Below are 14721 nucleotides of genomic sequence, written 5' to 3' on the forward strand. Positions count from 1 at the left end.
TCTCCTATATCTGGTTGTAACCTCTTTTTTTTCCTTAGAGGTAATTGCTGGCTTGCCTCTATTTAGACCAAAACAACCCAACTGAATCAATTTGTTTTTTTTTTTTTAATGAACTGAAGCTAATGTTTGGTCCAAACTAAATAGTTAGTTTCGATTTAGTTAGTTTTTTATTTTAAAAACCAAATTAGCATATGCGAGTCTTTTAGCTGTATTTTTTAATAGATTTTTTATGTAATAAAACCGAGATTTTTAGGGTTTTATTTTTTAAAAAAAATTCAGCTTGATTTTTTTGTTTTTTCAAATTTGAAACCAAACCTGAACCCATTTAAAAAAAAAAAAATTATAAATCAATTTTTTTTTATTTGATATCTTAAGTAATTTTTTTCGAGTAATTTTATATCAGTTTTTTCACCTTATCTTTGGCCACCCTTGCTTTTCATAATAAAAGTCCCAATATATTTGTTGTGCCCAATTTTCAATGCCTTTGTCAATCTTTGTTTTTGCTGGAAAATGTAGAGTCACACAATTGTATTGCTTTCAGAAAGATCTTCAAGAACAACCTAAAGCAAACCAATACCGAACTTTCGGACAATAATGTTCTGTAGACCATAACTTACAATAGACATGCTTTTGATCCAAGAAGATACTAAAGATATCATGAATTTGGTGAGTGACCTACAGGAAACGCATACGGTCAAGCTTTAAACCTTCATGTTGACCTTCTTCCCATGTCTGGGAGCCTACAGTGATGATGAACACCTACTTTTTTCTAGCATTCTTCTTAGATGAGGAAAACCTGATGTTTGATAGCATTGAAATTGCTTCTGCAGGGTTTTAATCGTGTAATCGATGTTGCTGGGGGATACACTGCATGGACCGAAAATGGACTCCCTATAGCAAAATAAATGTGCCAGTTCGGTCTCCGCACACACTGGCTGCCCTAACAATACTGAAAATAAGGAGAAAACAATGATGGCAAGGAAAAGGCATAGACAAGAGATAAGACAATTGTTTCCAGCTGAAACAATATTTGGCAGATGCTCTATTACAGAAAGAAAACAAGAGTTAAATCTTTAATTGGCCTTGCTTTCTCTTCATGGTATTTTCTTGAATTATTTGCTCTGTGGATGCATGCTAATCAACTTCATTTGACATGAGGTTTTGTATTGAAGACTTGGTTAATTCTAGGGTTCGAAACCCAATTATCTGTAGATTCCATCTCAGAACTGACACTGAACCATTGCATTGAATATAATCTTTTTTTTTTTTTTTTTTTTTTTTGGGGGGGGGGGGTTTGAAAAACACACCCATGCTATTAGCCGCTCTGAGCTAAAGAATCTTGCAAATCCCCCCAAAACTTTATGCCTGCTGCTGCAGCCAATTGAGAAGTCTAGAACTAATCTGAATGTAGCACTCAAAAGAGAAGAATTTTTCTATAAATTCTGTAAAAATATCTATAAAGAAGGTTTACTTAGGAGCTGTACAGAATCATGAGATCAAGCAATACAATGGAGTGCTTAAGCACGCTTGTTAAGGCCATGAAAGAATCGGTGCTTTCTCCGCTTAGAATGCCTTTGAGAATCCTTTGACATGACATAGGACACAAAATGCACCTGCAAAGGCACAACACATCTCTAAGCCAAAGGCAATGGAAGCCATAACAGGGAAACTAAAGTCAATAATTAAACAAGACTATGCAGGGGATGATCAAGTGCATAACTTCGGAGATTGCAACATCATCGAGATTCCACAGCTAAATCAACAGATAAGAAAGATCATACTCAATAGTTACAAGAATAGAACTGAAACCTGAGAATTATTTCGTATGCCAGAATCCTGAAGTGCAGAGTTGTCATCGAGGAGCTTTTGATTATGATACGAGAGAGCAAAATTAGCCCACACTTTCTTCCTGCAAACGTAATGAAACCAATACATCATGCAACTTGATGATTCACAAAGCACAGTTACTTTTAAATGAACCAAAAGTGGTCAATTACCAGCAAAATTGCAGGCTATGGTAACGATAAGCTCGATAAATTCTTGGAGAACAATAGCTTACCATGAAATATGACGATGACCCATCTTGGATTGCTCCATCTCGATCAGTTTCTTCTTAATTGCAAGCTTCAAATCCTTCACCGTAGCTGAATTCATCAATGCCACATCTTCACCAAAATCAAATCAAAAGAAAATTTAGTTCCACATGCCGCCTGTTAAGTGTTTGTTAAAATGTCAAAAAGAAGACGGTTTTAGCTTTGAATACCAAAGGAGGTTCCGTCAAGTTTTTGAACCGATATGCGCATGGCACTCCCCATTTCAAGGCTGATAAGGGTGTCAACATCAGATAAAGTGGGTTTCTTGGGGACATCAGAAAGTATAGGGTCGTCGAGGAGAGCAGCGAGAGTTGACTGCAGCTTGGCTTTTTTAACGTTGCTGCTGTTGTATCCTCCGACTTCGTCTTCTCCCTTGGAACTCGATTCCATGACCGTCTCTGTGTCGCAGATTGGATGCTTAAGCAGGGTGGACAAAAGTGGCGGCTTCGGCTTGCGTTTCGCAGTTACTGCTTTTGTTTTGGGCTCGGGATTATATGGTGCGGGACAGAACCCGAGAATCGAATGCAAACGTCTAAAGTGGGCTTTCTACGTTGCTCGGTCCATTACTATAATGGGCTTTATCCTCTCGATTTAGTTGGGCTTTATCACCACGCTTGTGTTTGGCATACTTTTATAGGGAGCGGAAGTCTTTAAATAGGGAAGGACTAAAGGAATTTTGAAGGGAAAGTGCTTTCTTTCCATTTTTTAAATCTAATATTAATTTACTCATTTTTCTTTTACAATTATCATTTTGAGACGTATTATTTGAATTTTTTATAATTTTTTTATTAAAAATTGATTTTATTTATATTAAAATAAACTCTTGTACTTTTTTTTATCTTAACTATTATCAAACATCTTTAAGACTTCACCACATAATATTTTTACACCCTTAACATTTCAATTTTAAATCTTGTTCCTTTGATATTTCTCCTAATTCTTAACATCATACCTTACCACACACAACTTAAATATTATTTTTGTTATTGTTTGGGTATGAGAGGTATCGTTGAGACCTATTCGTCATTATCGAGAATTAAGGCTTAATTTGTTAAATTTTAATTTTAATTTATTTAATTTTTTTATGTTTTTTAATATGTTAATATCAAAAATAAAATTTTAAAATAAAAATTATTATAAGAAAAAATTACCTCTATTACACTCTCAAATATTCTCCAAATTTTTTTTTCTGGATAATTTTAAAAGCACCATCCCTCATTTTAACCTGGAATATTTATAAGAATTTAATAAATTTCTTTTTTAAAAAAATAGTTTTTACTTCCTAGGATTCAAAAGTCTTAGGTTATTTTGGTAACCTTTGGCTACATGTCATCTTCTTTATGCTGCCTTCATGTCTCAACTCCTGCTAGTGTTTTTACAGGATTCAACACCAAAACTCGTCTTTTTAATGTTTCCCTACCCAAACTCGATCGTGATTCCCAACTCTTCATCCTGCGCCATAAGAATTCATCAATTTCTCTACTCGGCTCTACCGTCTCTTATGATGATGACTAGGCAATAAAACCCATGGATAGGCCACTAACACAACATAGATAGATAGGAATCCACGACAGATTTCTTTTAATTTGTTATGAAAATAGAAGGAAAAAGTCAACACCAAATTTAAATAAAAGGCTAACAGTACGAAGAAGCTTTTCAAGGTAGAGCATTATATTCTTAAATTATCGGGAGTGTAACAATTGAAACTTGATTGCAGCTAAAAAAGAAAATGGAAAGAAGGAATATAAGCTAGAATGCCACTTTCAAGAGGTATAAGGGATAATTTAATGCAATTACCTGGTGGATGTAAAAAAATTATTTTTCTTAAAAGTTTAAGTTAGGTAAGGTATGAAAGATATAATTTATATTATTTTTTAATATATTTTTTAAAATAAAAATTAATTGAGCTTCAAATTTCAATACCCTTATATTATTATGTATTTAATTTTTTATTAAATAAATAAAAATAATGATATTTAAACTTGTAATAATTTAATTGTTAAAGCTATGATATTATTTTAAAAAATTAAACGGAGATTCTCCCTTCATCCCTGCAAGAACAACAATAATAAAAAAAAGAGCATCAACTTGAAAATCTGATTTTTTATAAAAAAAAAAAGGAAAGGAGAGACATAGTAATCACATTTGGCAGTAAAAAAAAAACCCAGCGCCACAAAAAAAAAAAAAAAGATAATTAATAGTCTTTTTTTCGGATAAGCTCAAAGAAAAATGTGATGGCAAATAAGCCACGTGTAAAACAAAAAACAATTATTTGCAAAAAAGTAAAAGAAAGACCATTTCGTTTTAGACAACCCCCCACCACCATTTCGATGGTAAACAATCTAGCCAGAATCACCCACGTAATTTCCAAATTGCCATTTCCACAGCAAAAGTTTCCAAATCATCATTTCTACAGTAAAACTTTTAGCCAAAACCACCTACATAATTTCTAGATTGCCATTTCCACCGTATATATTTTATAATGTAAAACAAACGTCCCATAAATTGAATTAGTTAAGAAAGCGAGCTTTATCCAGACGTGATTTTTAAAAATTTTTTATTTTTTAAATTTGTTTTTGATATTAAAATATTGAAAATACAAAAAAAAAATTTAAAATAAAATTAAAAAAAAAAAAAAAAAAACATTAAAAAGCTCTAGACGACCCTCTTTCGAAAGCTCTAAATGAACCCATCACTAGCAAGACCAGCACCGTACATTCTTCGAAATCTGAATTATTTTGTTCAATTTGTCAGCGGATAGCATGTCGAGTCATAAGAACATTGGAAGTTTTAAGCTGTTCACATTTCATCTCCGAGCTCACAAAGCAAAAATTCCGTTTCTATTTGCCGACTAAAATCATGCATCCCATTGGAAGCATCGTTAGCCAAATCTTGAAGAGCACAGAATCAAAAAGGAAGAATGGGTCATGAAGCCCAAGACATGGCAGTTTTTATTGGATCAACAAGAAACAGGCAACCTATCGCCTCGATGTCTAAAGCACACATGCTACAGACAACATCAGCTGAGACACATGGATAAGGTTGGAAACATAGATAATTGCATTACAAAATTACAAATCACACCGAGCAAGGTAGAGGCCGCCAACTTATTTAAAAACCTCACTTGAGACTGCGGAGTGCAGAGTGCTGGCAGACCGAGCAAAAAACGACCACCAATTTCAAGCATTTTTCCTCATTTCAAGAACCTTCTTCCAGGATTCCCTGTTAGAAATCTCAGTCCACCACCTGTTTACATTCTTCCTGGAAGTAAACAGGTATCCCTTGTCGGTTGAATTCACCAAGTAGTCCCCATTAGGCAGGTGTGAAAGATCAGCAAAAGAAAATTCATCTCCGGCCAAAAACCGAGTCTGTCCAAGCTTCTGCTCGTAAATGTCGAGCACTTTCGCCAACTTATCTACGTTCTTCTTTATCAAGGCTTCGTCTACTGGGACACTACTAAACAGAAGGTCGTGCACCAAGTCCCCGCTTGGTGGACCGAAAGTCTGCCCATCCGTTTCTACCCATTGATCTATATTTGCTTTTGATAAGATGTCCGTGCCGTATAAGCTCTTATTTCCCTTGTCAGCATATTTGTCACATATGTACCTGCATATTGCTCTTGACTCTGCAACAAACAATCAAAAAACACATGTAAAAAGAACAATTAACGAGGGATTATGAAGAGGATTAAGTGAATGGAGAATGATGATCATAATTTAGAATTTGGTGTAGTTTACCAAATAGGGTGATGCTCTCGTCTTTAAAAGCTGGTACTTGGCCAAAGGGCTGTTAAGAGTCAAAGGAGGCGGTGAGGATGTGAATGGAGGAAAGAAAATGGCAGTCACCAAGATAGAGATACTGATCAGTACCTGGATCTTGAGGTACTCGGGCTTCTTCTGTTCACCTTTGGAGAGGTCAATGGGAATGAGGTGAAAGGGCACATCTTTCTCGATCAGAGTAGCTAGGACTCTCGACACTGCCGTGGACAATGGTGGCCCGTAAATAGTCACCGGAGTTGCCATTAGATTTGCTAGTTGCAGGAAAGATTACGTCTTGCTGCTGGAGTGGATTTTAGCGTGCTCTGGTCACTTTACTTATAGTCACACAGCAGGAAGAGCCTCTGAAACTTTATGCAGCAGATAAGAGTGGTTGGTGTGCCCAATAATTAAGAATCAATTTATGGTGCATTTAGTCCTTCTATCATCTTAGTCCAGTCCCCCTGGCTCTTACTTTTCCTGATTCCATCCTCTTATTATATTTTGTAATCATTTAATATTAACATGTGGCATGCTCATTTTAGAACATAAACGATAGATATAAAAGAAATATTAACATGCTTGGTTAAAAAAATAATGATAGAGATATAAAATAATTAAAAAATATATGTATTTTCATATAAAATATTTGTACTTTCTAAACAAAAAGATGCATGCTCATTTTATATTCACTGTCCATGTCTTTTGTTTTTTTGGGACAATAAACAAACATTATCTTATAGCATTTAATGGCAGTATTTAAAGTGTCACCGATGGAGTGATGTAATAGCTCAAAACAGAGAATAAGAGGATGAAATTGGGATAAATGAGAGTAAAGGTGATCAAAATAAGATAGAATTGATAGTAGAAGGACCAAATTCACCATTAATCTTTAAAAAAAATCCAGAAGAAATGTCAGTTTCTTAGGGCCCACCACATTACGAAAAGTCCAGAGCCAAAAAGATATCACGTGAAAAATGGAAACGCTTATGGACCGTGGAAATAGATACGGTCGATCTTCTATCAGCTTAGATTTTTTTTTTAAAAAAAAAAATTATATTATCCTTTAAAAGACGTGCAAAAAAATTGTCCTTGTAATTTGTACATAGATACATTATATTTTAATAGTAAATATGTGCGTATTTGATAGTGTGGTAGTGGTTGCTTTTCAAATAGCTTTTTGTGTCGAAATACATGTCAATAATGTTTTTTTATTTTTTAAAAATCATTTTTGACATCAACACATCAAAACGATCTAAAAGGTACAAATCGCATTTAATTTTAGCAAAAAAAAAAAAATTTAAAATTTTACAAAACACAAATAGAAACGCAGCCCCAAACACTACCATAAAGTGTTTGTAATGTAGATACTGTTACACCTACCGAAATGTTGTCTTTTTCGTCTCTTTAGATTTTTTTTATTTTCTTTTATTTTTTTTTGTATAGCAAAGGAAAAATTTGATGAAATTTTTTTATATTATATAAAAATTTAGTGATGATAAATTTTTTCATTTTAGGTTAATTTTTTTTTTATTTTTTGTATTATTTTGATGTGATAATGTAAAAATCAATTTTAAAAAGTAAAAAAAAAATATTTCTAACATATTTTTTTTAAAAAATAACCGCTGCGTAATAATATAAAAGCTAGCATATTGGTTCGCATTATGCAACAGATTAATAATATTTTTTTTAAAATGTAAAAATACTCGAGTTGGGTTACAAGCACATAATATATTTACATTATTATCATCATTTTCGAATAAAATATTTTCTACAGCAGCATCATGAATAACGCATAGCAGAGTATTGCTCAATACACCAACAACTAATTTCTTTCCCTTTAATTTTTTCCTTTTAAGATATTTCTAATTTTATTTTTTTCCTCTTAATTTTTTTGTTCATACTGTAAAGAGAATAAATTCACATGACTTTTTTTATATTGTACAAAAATAGGGTGATGATAATTTGTTTTCTTTTTAGAATAGGTTAAATTTTTTTGTTGAAGCATGTTTGTTTTTGCATTTTAAAAATGATTTTAAAAAAATTAAATTTTTTTTTTTTTACTTCAAATTAATATTTTTTTATATTTGTGTATTATTTTGATGTGATGATATAAAAAATAAAAAAATATCATCTCGAAATTAAATATATATATATATATATATATATATATATAAAAAATAGTATTGTGGACATAGACTCATTACAATGTAGACGACACTAGTGAACTCGAGAGGGCATTGTCCTTTTCTATTTATTAATCAAAAAGTTATAGACTCAAGATTACTAGATCCGGCTTTAATCAAAAGGTGTTGTTGGACCGGGCTGGGCCACCAGACTCAAGGTACTAAACTCGAGGTTATTAGGTCTGGCTTTTAGCCAGATCTATTGATTTTGGGTTTGGCTGGACAGCCGAACCCAATATTACTAGATTTAGTTGAGCTGCTAAATATTTTTAATTTTATTTTTTTGCCTTTGAAGATTTTTTTTCTTTTCTCTTATGTAATTTTTTTTTTACACAATAAAAAAGAAATAAATTGATAAAACTTTTTTTACATTGTACAAAAGTTAAGTGATGATATTTTTTTTTTAATTTGAAACTAGGTTGAATTTTTCTTATTAAAACTTGTTTGTTTTTGCATTTCAAAAATGCTTTTAAAAAATTGATTTTTATTTTATTTTTTTCTTTAATTCAAATTAATATTTTTTTTAATGATTTTGTATTATTTTGATGTGATAATATAAAAAATAATTTTTTAAAAATAAACAAATATTATTTCAATATATATTTTTAAAAATAACCATTATGTATTATATAATAACTAAAATATCAGCCCGCGCTCCGCAACGGATTAATAATAATTATTTTTTTCAAATGTAAAAATACATGAGTTGAGTTAAATGTTCAAAATATATCTACATCACCATCTTCAAATAAAATATTTTCTACAGTAGCACCGAGCCCAATCCACCAACATCTAAGTTAGTTCTCTTTAATTTTTTTTAAGATATTTACAATTTTATTTTTCATTTTTTTGTTCTCTTATTGAATTTTTTTTTATATAGTATTAAAACCATCCACCACAATATCAAACTCTATTGCTACATAACTATCCAGAAGTTTAGTCTTGTTATGCCAACTAAAATGGCGCAAGTTCGACCTCAAACTTCCTAGAAATAAAATTTACTAAGAGCCAACATGTTTTATTGCGAATTTGAATTACTTTATTTTGAAGATTATTGAATCCAAAACACCAAAATGAATGTGTATCACGATTCACGCGAGTAAGGAAAGTTGAGAACATGAGACAAAAAATGAAGAACAACAAGCTACTCAGTCCAAACACATGGAATAAGATTATTGAATCAACAAGTACTAGGCATGGCAACTCCTAGTTTCCACGTCCAAGACAGACAGCCCACATGAAATTAGACGACACATGGGAAATGACAATACAACGAAAGATGCAGAAAACACAGCAACCTCGTAATCACAGGTTACAAACCCCTTAAACCCTCACCGGCGCCTCCGATGTAACCTGAAACCGAGAATCTACCACCAATTTCAACCACTTTTCCTCATCTCAATAACTTTCTTCCACGATTCCCTGTCAGAAATCTCATTCCACCACCTCCCCACATTTTCCCTGGAAGTAAAAAGATGTCCCTTGTCCGTAGCATTCACCAAGTAATCTCCATTAGGCAAGTGTGAAAGATCAGCAAAAGTAAACTCATCTCCAGCCAAGAACCGACTCTCTCCAAGCCTCTGCTCATAAATATCAAGCACTTTCCCCAGCTTCTCCTCGTTCTGCTTTATCACACCCTGGTCTTGTGGGATATTCATTCTTGGTGCGAATGCAAGCTGAAACACCAAAGCCCCACTTGATGGCCCAAAACTCTGCCCCTCAGCTTCTACCCATTGATCTATTGATGCCTTTTCTAATGGGTTTGTACCGTATAACCCCTTGTCTCCTCTATCTGCATATTTCTCACACACATACCTGCATATGGATCTTGATTCTGGGACCCAGAAAGGAAAAACCCCAAAAAGCATTAATAAAGAGGGATTACTAAAATAAATCAGTATAATTTTAGTTTGAAATTGATAATGTTAGTATATTTACCAAAGAGGGAAATGCTTTCATCTTGAAAAGCCGGTACTTGGCCAAAGGGCTGTCAGATATGGTAAAAATTACGCAATTGATGAGTGTGTGAAGGAGAACAAGATTAAGAGTAACCAAAATAGGAGTAATATGTGTATTTCAAGTCAAGAGTACCTGAATCTTGAGGTAATCGGGCTTCTTGTGTTCACCTTTGGACATGTCAACAGGAATGATCTGAAAAGGCACATCTTTCTCGAGAAGAGTAACTAGGACTCTAGACACTGCTGTGGATAATGGTGGGCCGTACACCTTCACTGGAGTTGCCATCTGATTTGGTAGCTGAAGGAAGATTGGTTATTGCTGCTTTTTCTTTCAGTTTTGTGTCTTGTGACCGCACAAAAAGGAAGCCTGCCACTTTATCCTTTGTAGATGGCTGGTCACCAGGGTCAACCGATCAAGACCCGAAAGAGCAGTGAAAATGGGCTTGAAAACCCAGATTATGGGTGTCACCTCTTTGATCCATCTTTGCTGCAGGCCTGTGATTATTAAAAATTATTATTATTAATTAATTAAAATTAAAATAAACAAAAAATTAAAAAAGTTGGTAATTTTACTGCATGCCACCACACAAAATACTAATTGCAATAGTTTTTTTTTCATGTTTTTTTTTTTATTTTCATTTTTTAAAATTTAGTTTATTGGAGATTAAACTTGATGATTTGTTGCGGTTTGTTTTTTATATGATTATTTCAGTCTCACAACTCATGTTACGGGTTTGATTGGTTAACTTAGTTTACTTGATTTTTTTTCTTTGTTTCTATAATTGGAATTTTTTTTTAACCTTTTCTTTGCTTCGCTAGTAAGAAATACCTCATTCTCATAATTTGGATAAAGTATTCCTCCATTAGAATGCTCTTATTTAGTCTAATCATAGTACTAAATGAATCATAAACTACATTTATTACATTTTCAGTTTACATTTTACAATGAGGCAAGTTATACATATTGTTCACATGCTTGGACTTGGAAGTAATCTTTATTGATTCTCATCCTACCTGTGTTGGGAGCTCATAGTGATTCAGAGTTGTCTTCCAAGTACTAAATATATGGTCACAACTCTTACTTGTGTTATAAAATGATTGATTAGTTAACACTGGTGGTCCAGTTTAAGAGAAACCTAATTGAGACAAAAAATGACATTTTTTTGATGTTCACATCTAAGATCAACCCGCGATATTCAATATCAAGCTCTATTAACACTTTGATCATTTCTTCTAGAAGAAAAGTTCTCCTAGCCTATCTCTCCCCCGTTTCCTGATGGTTTATCATGTGCATAACCAACAATGAAATCTTCATTTTGTTTATGTCCTCTACATCTGTCACAAACATTATCGAGTTTGGATGCCAGTGGTTAATGTTTCCTTCAACGTACTTATATCAATTGCGGCAATGATTTACTTGAGCTGGGATCTAACTATGAAATGGGAAATGTTAGGTGAATATTTATACATATTTACATACCCTTTTATTTTGTCTTTTATGCTAGCAATTTTCTCTATTAGAGTGGAGATTTGGTCACAGAAATCAATTGTCTGTCATATATGGACTGCGATTAAAGGTAGCAATAGGCTTGTTTATTAGAACACTATCAAGGTAATTAATCTTTTGGTTATCAATCATTAAAAACATTGTTATTAATATACTCATATCTTCAACTCTTATCTAAAGCTCAAAGAAACATAAGTTAAATCTAGTTTAACATTTCTATATAAACACGAAGCTGCAATATATTTTCTATGTATACCTAATTCTCATTAACCTCTCATCGATCACCAATGTCAAATATGTACATTACAAAGAAGAATACGATTGCTTAAAATACAATCTTGCAAGTATTTTCGAAGATGAACACCACGAGAAGAAGCAGATAACTTATAAAGACTAGGAAACAGGTGATTAGAATTCCTAGTATGATAAGCTAAATTATCAAAGTGATGATGCTGACGAGGATGTTTAACATAATATGAAGTCCATCGACGATAATTTATGTGTCATTGAAAGATAATGTCAATGCCTTCCGCTCTCTGAATATGTTAACTTAAAACAATAGATAAAGACATAAAGAAGTTCTAAATTAGTAAATGTTCAAGAATATCCAAAGATTGAAATTTTCTAGGAAAATGAATAAATTTAAAGATTAATTACTAGCCGGGTTATTAAAAGACAACTTGTTTATTCCCTTGTTCTCCCATGTTGTTCATATGACATACATTGTTCTTAATGCTTCTTTTTAATTCTGAAATATTCTTCAACTTAAGCATGTGTACCTTTTCAAAGTCACCATATAGCTTTTGTAAACATACCTTTCTCACATTGTCATATGTTTGGTTTAATTCTTTCAAAACTTCTTATGCTTATTTAGCAGTGGTTGTGTTGACTATTATCTCAAAAGTGACATCATCTAGATATTGGTGGATGATTATTAGTGCTTATTGATCATTCTTTTGTGCCTTTTGCACGACTTTTATTTAGGCTAAAGTTAACGTTGCTCCATCTATAGGCTCCTCAAAGCCTATCTTCCATACATCTTGGAAACCTAGCCAAGCTTTTACTCGAATACACCAAGTTTTATAGTTATCATTTGTCAACCTATGACATTGAAGTGAGAAGTTTGGATTAACCATATTATATAATCAAACCTAAGCTCTAATACCACTTGTTGGAAGGAGGATGAATGTGGTAGAAGATCAAAAACAGTAATGCAAAGTAAAAAACTCAAGAACAAGAAGAAAATTGAGAGGAATATATACTTTATTAAATGTTTCTCTCTAAACGTTTTTTTATAGGCATAAAGTCCTAAACAATCAAAAAATTAAACTAATATAAGAAAATCTTAATATGAATAGAAATTGTATTTTATATATTGAATCGGTCAATCGTTTCTTAATTAATCGATCGATTTATTAAATCCAATTGATCAACCGATTCCTAACCGGTAGACCAACTACTCTATTTTTTTTAAAAACCGGAATTCAAATTTAATTTTCAACACTTTCTCAAATATTTTATTGGTTGTCTCTTTTTCCTGCCACTCACTTTTGATATACAGGGAAGAGTCATATGAGACGTTTGAATCCAGTATATGCTCATCTAAAGTAGAAAAGGCGCCATGACGGATAATGTTAATCATCCTCATATTCTAAGCTGATATATTCTTCTGATTTAGATTTTGCAGATTGTCAATTGAAATCTCTTCATCTTTCTTACTAGGCATTGTCCTAGAAAATCTGGGTTTCTTCCCAACGGTGGTGCATCGTTGTAGCTTTGTTGCAATGAGTGTTTCTTTTAGTTCACCAGGAGCAAGACTAGTAGACCCAGAATTTCTTACCTGCTGAACCTCGCCGACTGTCACTTCCTCTTCCTTGGTGCTTCGTCTTTCAAACAATGGAGGACCAGAGAGTGTTTCAATTACATATTGATTGAACAGAGCCTCCTAGATTCGGTCAAAGAATGCATTGACATGGAAGGATGAAGCAAGAGCCTTAACAAGGAGGGTTTTCAGAAGCCATATCACTGTTCCTATAAATAAAGTAATAAACACACCAAAATCTTGGTCCCATAAGGCAAGATCTTGCTCTTACTCTCCTTAACCTTATGATAAAAAACAAAGTGCCAAATGAGCAAAGACAAACCCAACCAGAGGGAATTCTGAACTGCTCTCCTCAACCCATAAACAAAATACAAAACCCGTTTCCGCAAAAGAAAATTGTGTTCATTGAAGATCACAACAAGCATAATTCCCCAACCAGACACCAAACGACCAATCTTGTTTACGACTAACCTCCACGAATTTTGTTCAAAAGCATCGAAAGACGGCTGGTTTGCCAAGTCCTTGCATCTTTGCTGGAAGGCTTCGTTGAGTACACCCTCAAACGACACTTCGAATTTCTTTGATGAACCTTTAACTTTACTGCTTGGAATTTCACTGCTGGATTTTGAAGCAATAGTAGTTTCTTTGTCACAAACATCAACATTGTTGATGTTGACAATGACTTGTTCATTCTGGTCAAGCGAACTGGAGGACTGTGCCATGTGACAATCCCTGTCATGGTGCAGAGGAGCTTGTGAGTTTATGTTTCTTCTTCCAGGTGCTCTGATTGTTGCTTAAGCCTGAGCACCATGAGATTTCAGGGATTTTCTCAAGGGTTCCATTAGAGGATCTTAGAGGAATCTTCAAGGCCTCGTGTGGGTAATAAATTACTGATGTATAGTGCTTTTAAGCATGTAAACTATAGTTGATAGATAAACATTCGAATTTTGATAGTACAACATCATCACTTTACTCTTTGCACTAATTGAGTGGACACGGACGCTCATGGAAGCTACAGATTTGGAGAACAAAGGCAAAAAAAAAGTGTTTTGGAATCAGCATTCTGGTTAGCTTATAGTGTACACTTTCATATCTTCCATTTTTTGTGAAAACCGACTCCGATTGAGTTACACCTAATTGTTTTTTTAAATAAAAACAATGTTATTTTTTTGAGAAAAAAAATTAAAATATCTACACGTTGATAGTCTAGGTAAGCATATTAACTAGAGTTTTTAACAAAATCAACCAGATTTTAAATCAACTTATCACATCATCTCGGGTTTTACAACTATGTTTTCATCGTATAAATTCTCTACTTTTGGCTTCGCTAAAGGAGGGAACCTCTAAATGCATTTCCTTCTCAAAAGTTTTTGCTACTTTTCACTTACCTGAGACTCACA

At 33.2% G+C, this 14721-nt stretch overlaps 3 protein-coding genes across 4 annotated transcripts; all 3 read right to left on the reverse strand.

Moving 5' to 3' along the window:
* Positions 1 to 486: 486 nt before the first annotated feature.
* LOC118052826 (U11/U12 small nuclear ribonucleoprotein 25 kDa protein) lies at positions 487 to 2593 on the reverse strand. 2 transcript variants are annotated; one of them, XM_073407437.1, is made up of 5 exons: positions 2264 to 2593; positions 2060 to 2165; positions 1810 to 1909; positions 1485 to 1613; positions 487 to 949 (listed from the first exon to the last, which is right to left on the reverse strand). In XM_073407437.1, the coding sequence occupies exons 1-4, from the start codon at positions 2481 to 2483 to the stop codon at positions 1518 to 1520; spliced, it is 522 nt and encodes a 173-aa protein (XP_073263538.1). In that variant the 5' UTR covers positions 2484 to 2593; the 3' UTR covers positions 487 to 949; positions 1485 to 1517. The 2 variants fall into 2 exon arrangements, with proteins under 2 accessions (XP_073263538.1, XP_034919797.1); XM_035063906.2 differs by lacking the exon at positions 487 to 949 and having other exon boundaries at positions 1409 to 1613; positions 2264 to 2592.
* Positions 2594 to 5021: 2428 nt separating this feature from the next.
* LOC118052639 (glutathione S-transferase F11) lies at positions 5022 to 6214 on the reverse strand. The gene is made up of 3 exons (XM_035063639.2): positions 5963 to 6214; positions 5831 to 5879; positions 5022 to 5718 (listed from the first exon to the last, which is right to left on the reverse strand). The coding sequence occupies exons 1-3, from the start codon at positions 6113 to 6115 to the stop codon at positions 5273 to 5275; spliced, it is 648 nt and encodes a 215-aa protein (XP_034919530.1). The 5' UTR covers positions 6116 to 6214; the 3' UTR covers positions 5022 to 5272.
* A 2950-nt stretch (positions 6215 to 9164) lies between these two features.
* Positions 9165 to 10367, reverse strand: LOC118052650 (glutathione S-transferase F11). Its single transcript, XM_035063651.1, has 3 exons — positions 10126 to 10367; positions 9973 to 10021; positions 9165 to 9868 (listed from the first exon to the last, which is right to left on the reverse strand). Exons 1-3 carry the CDS (start codon positions 10276 to 10278, stop codon positions 9414 to 9416), a joined length of 657 nt encoding a protein of 218 aa, XP_034919542.1. The 5' UTR covers positions 10279 to 10367; the 3' UTR covers positions 9165 to 9413.
* Between the last annotated feature and the right edge of the window lie 4354 nt (positions 10368 to 14721).

The sequence above is a fragment of the Populus alba genome, chromosome 2 (genome assembly GCF_005239225.2).
Source record: "Populus alba chromosome 2, ASM523922v2, whole genome shotgun sequence".
Classification (NCBI taxonomy): domain Eukaryota; kingdom Viridiplantae; phylum Streptophyta; class Magnoliopsida; order Malpighiales; family Salicaceae; genus Populus; species Populus alba.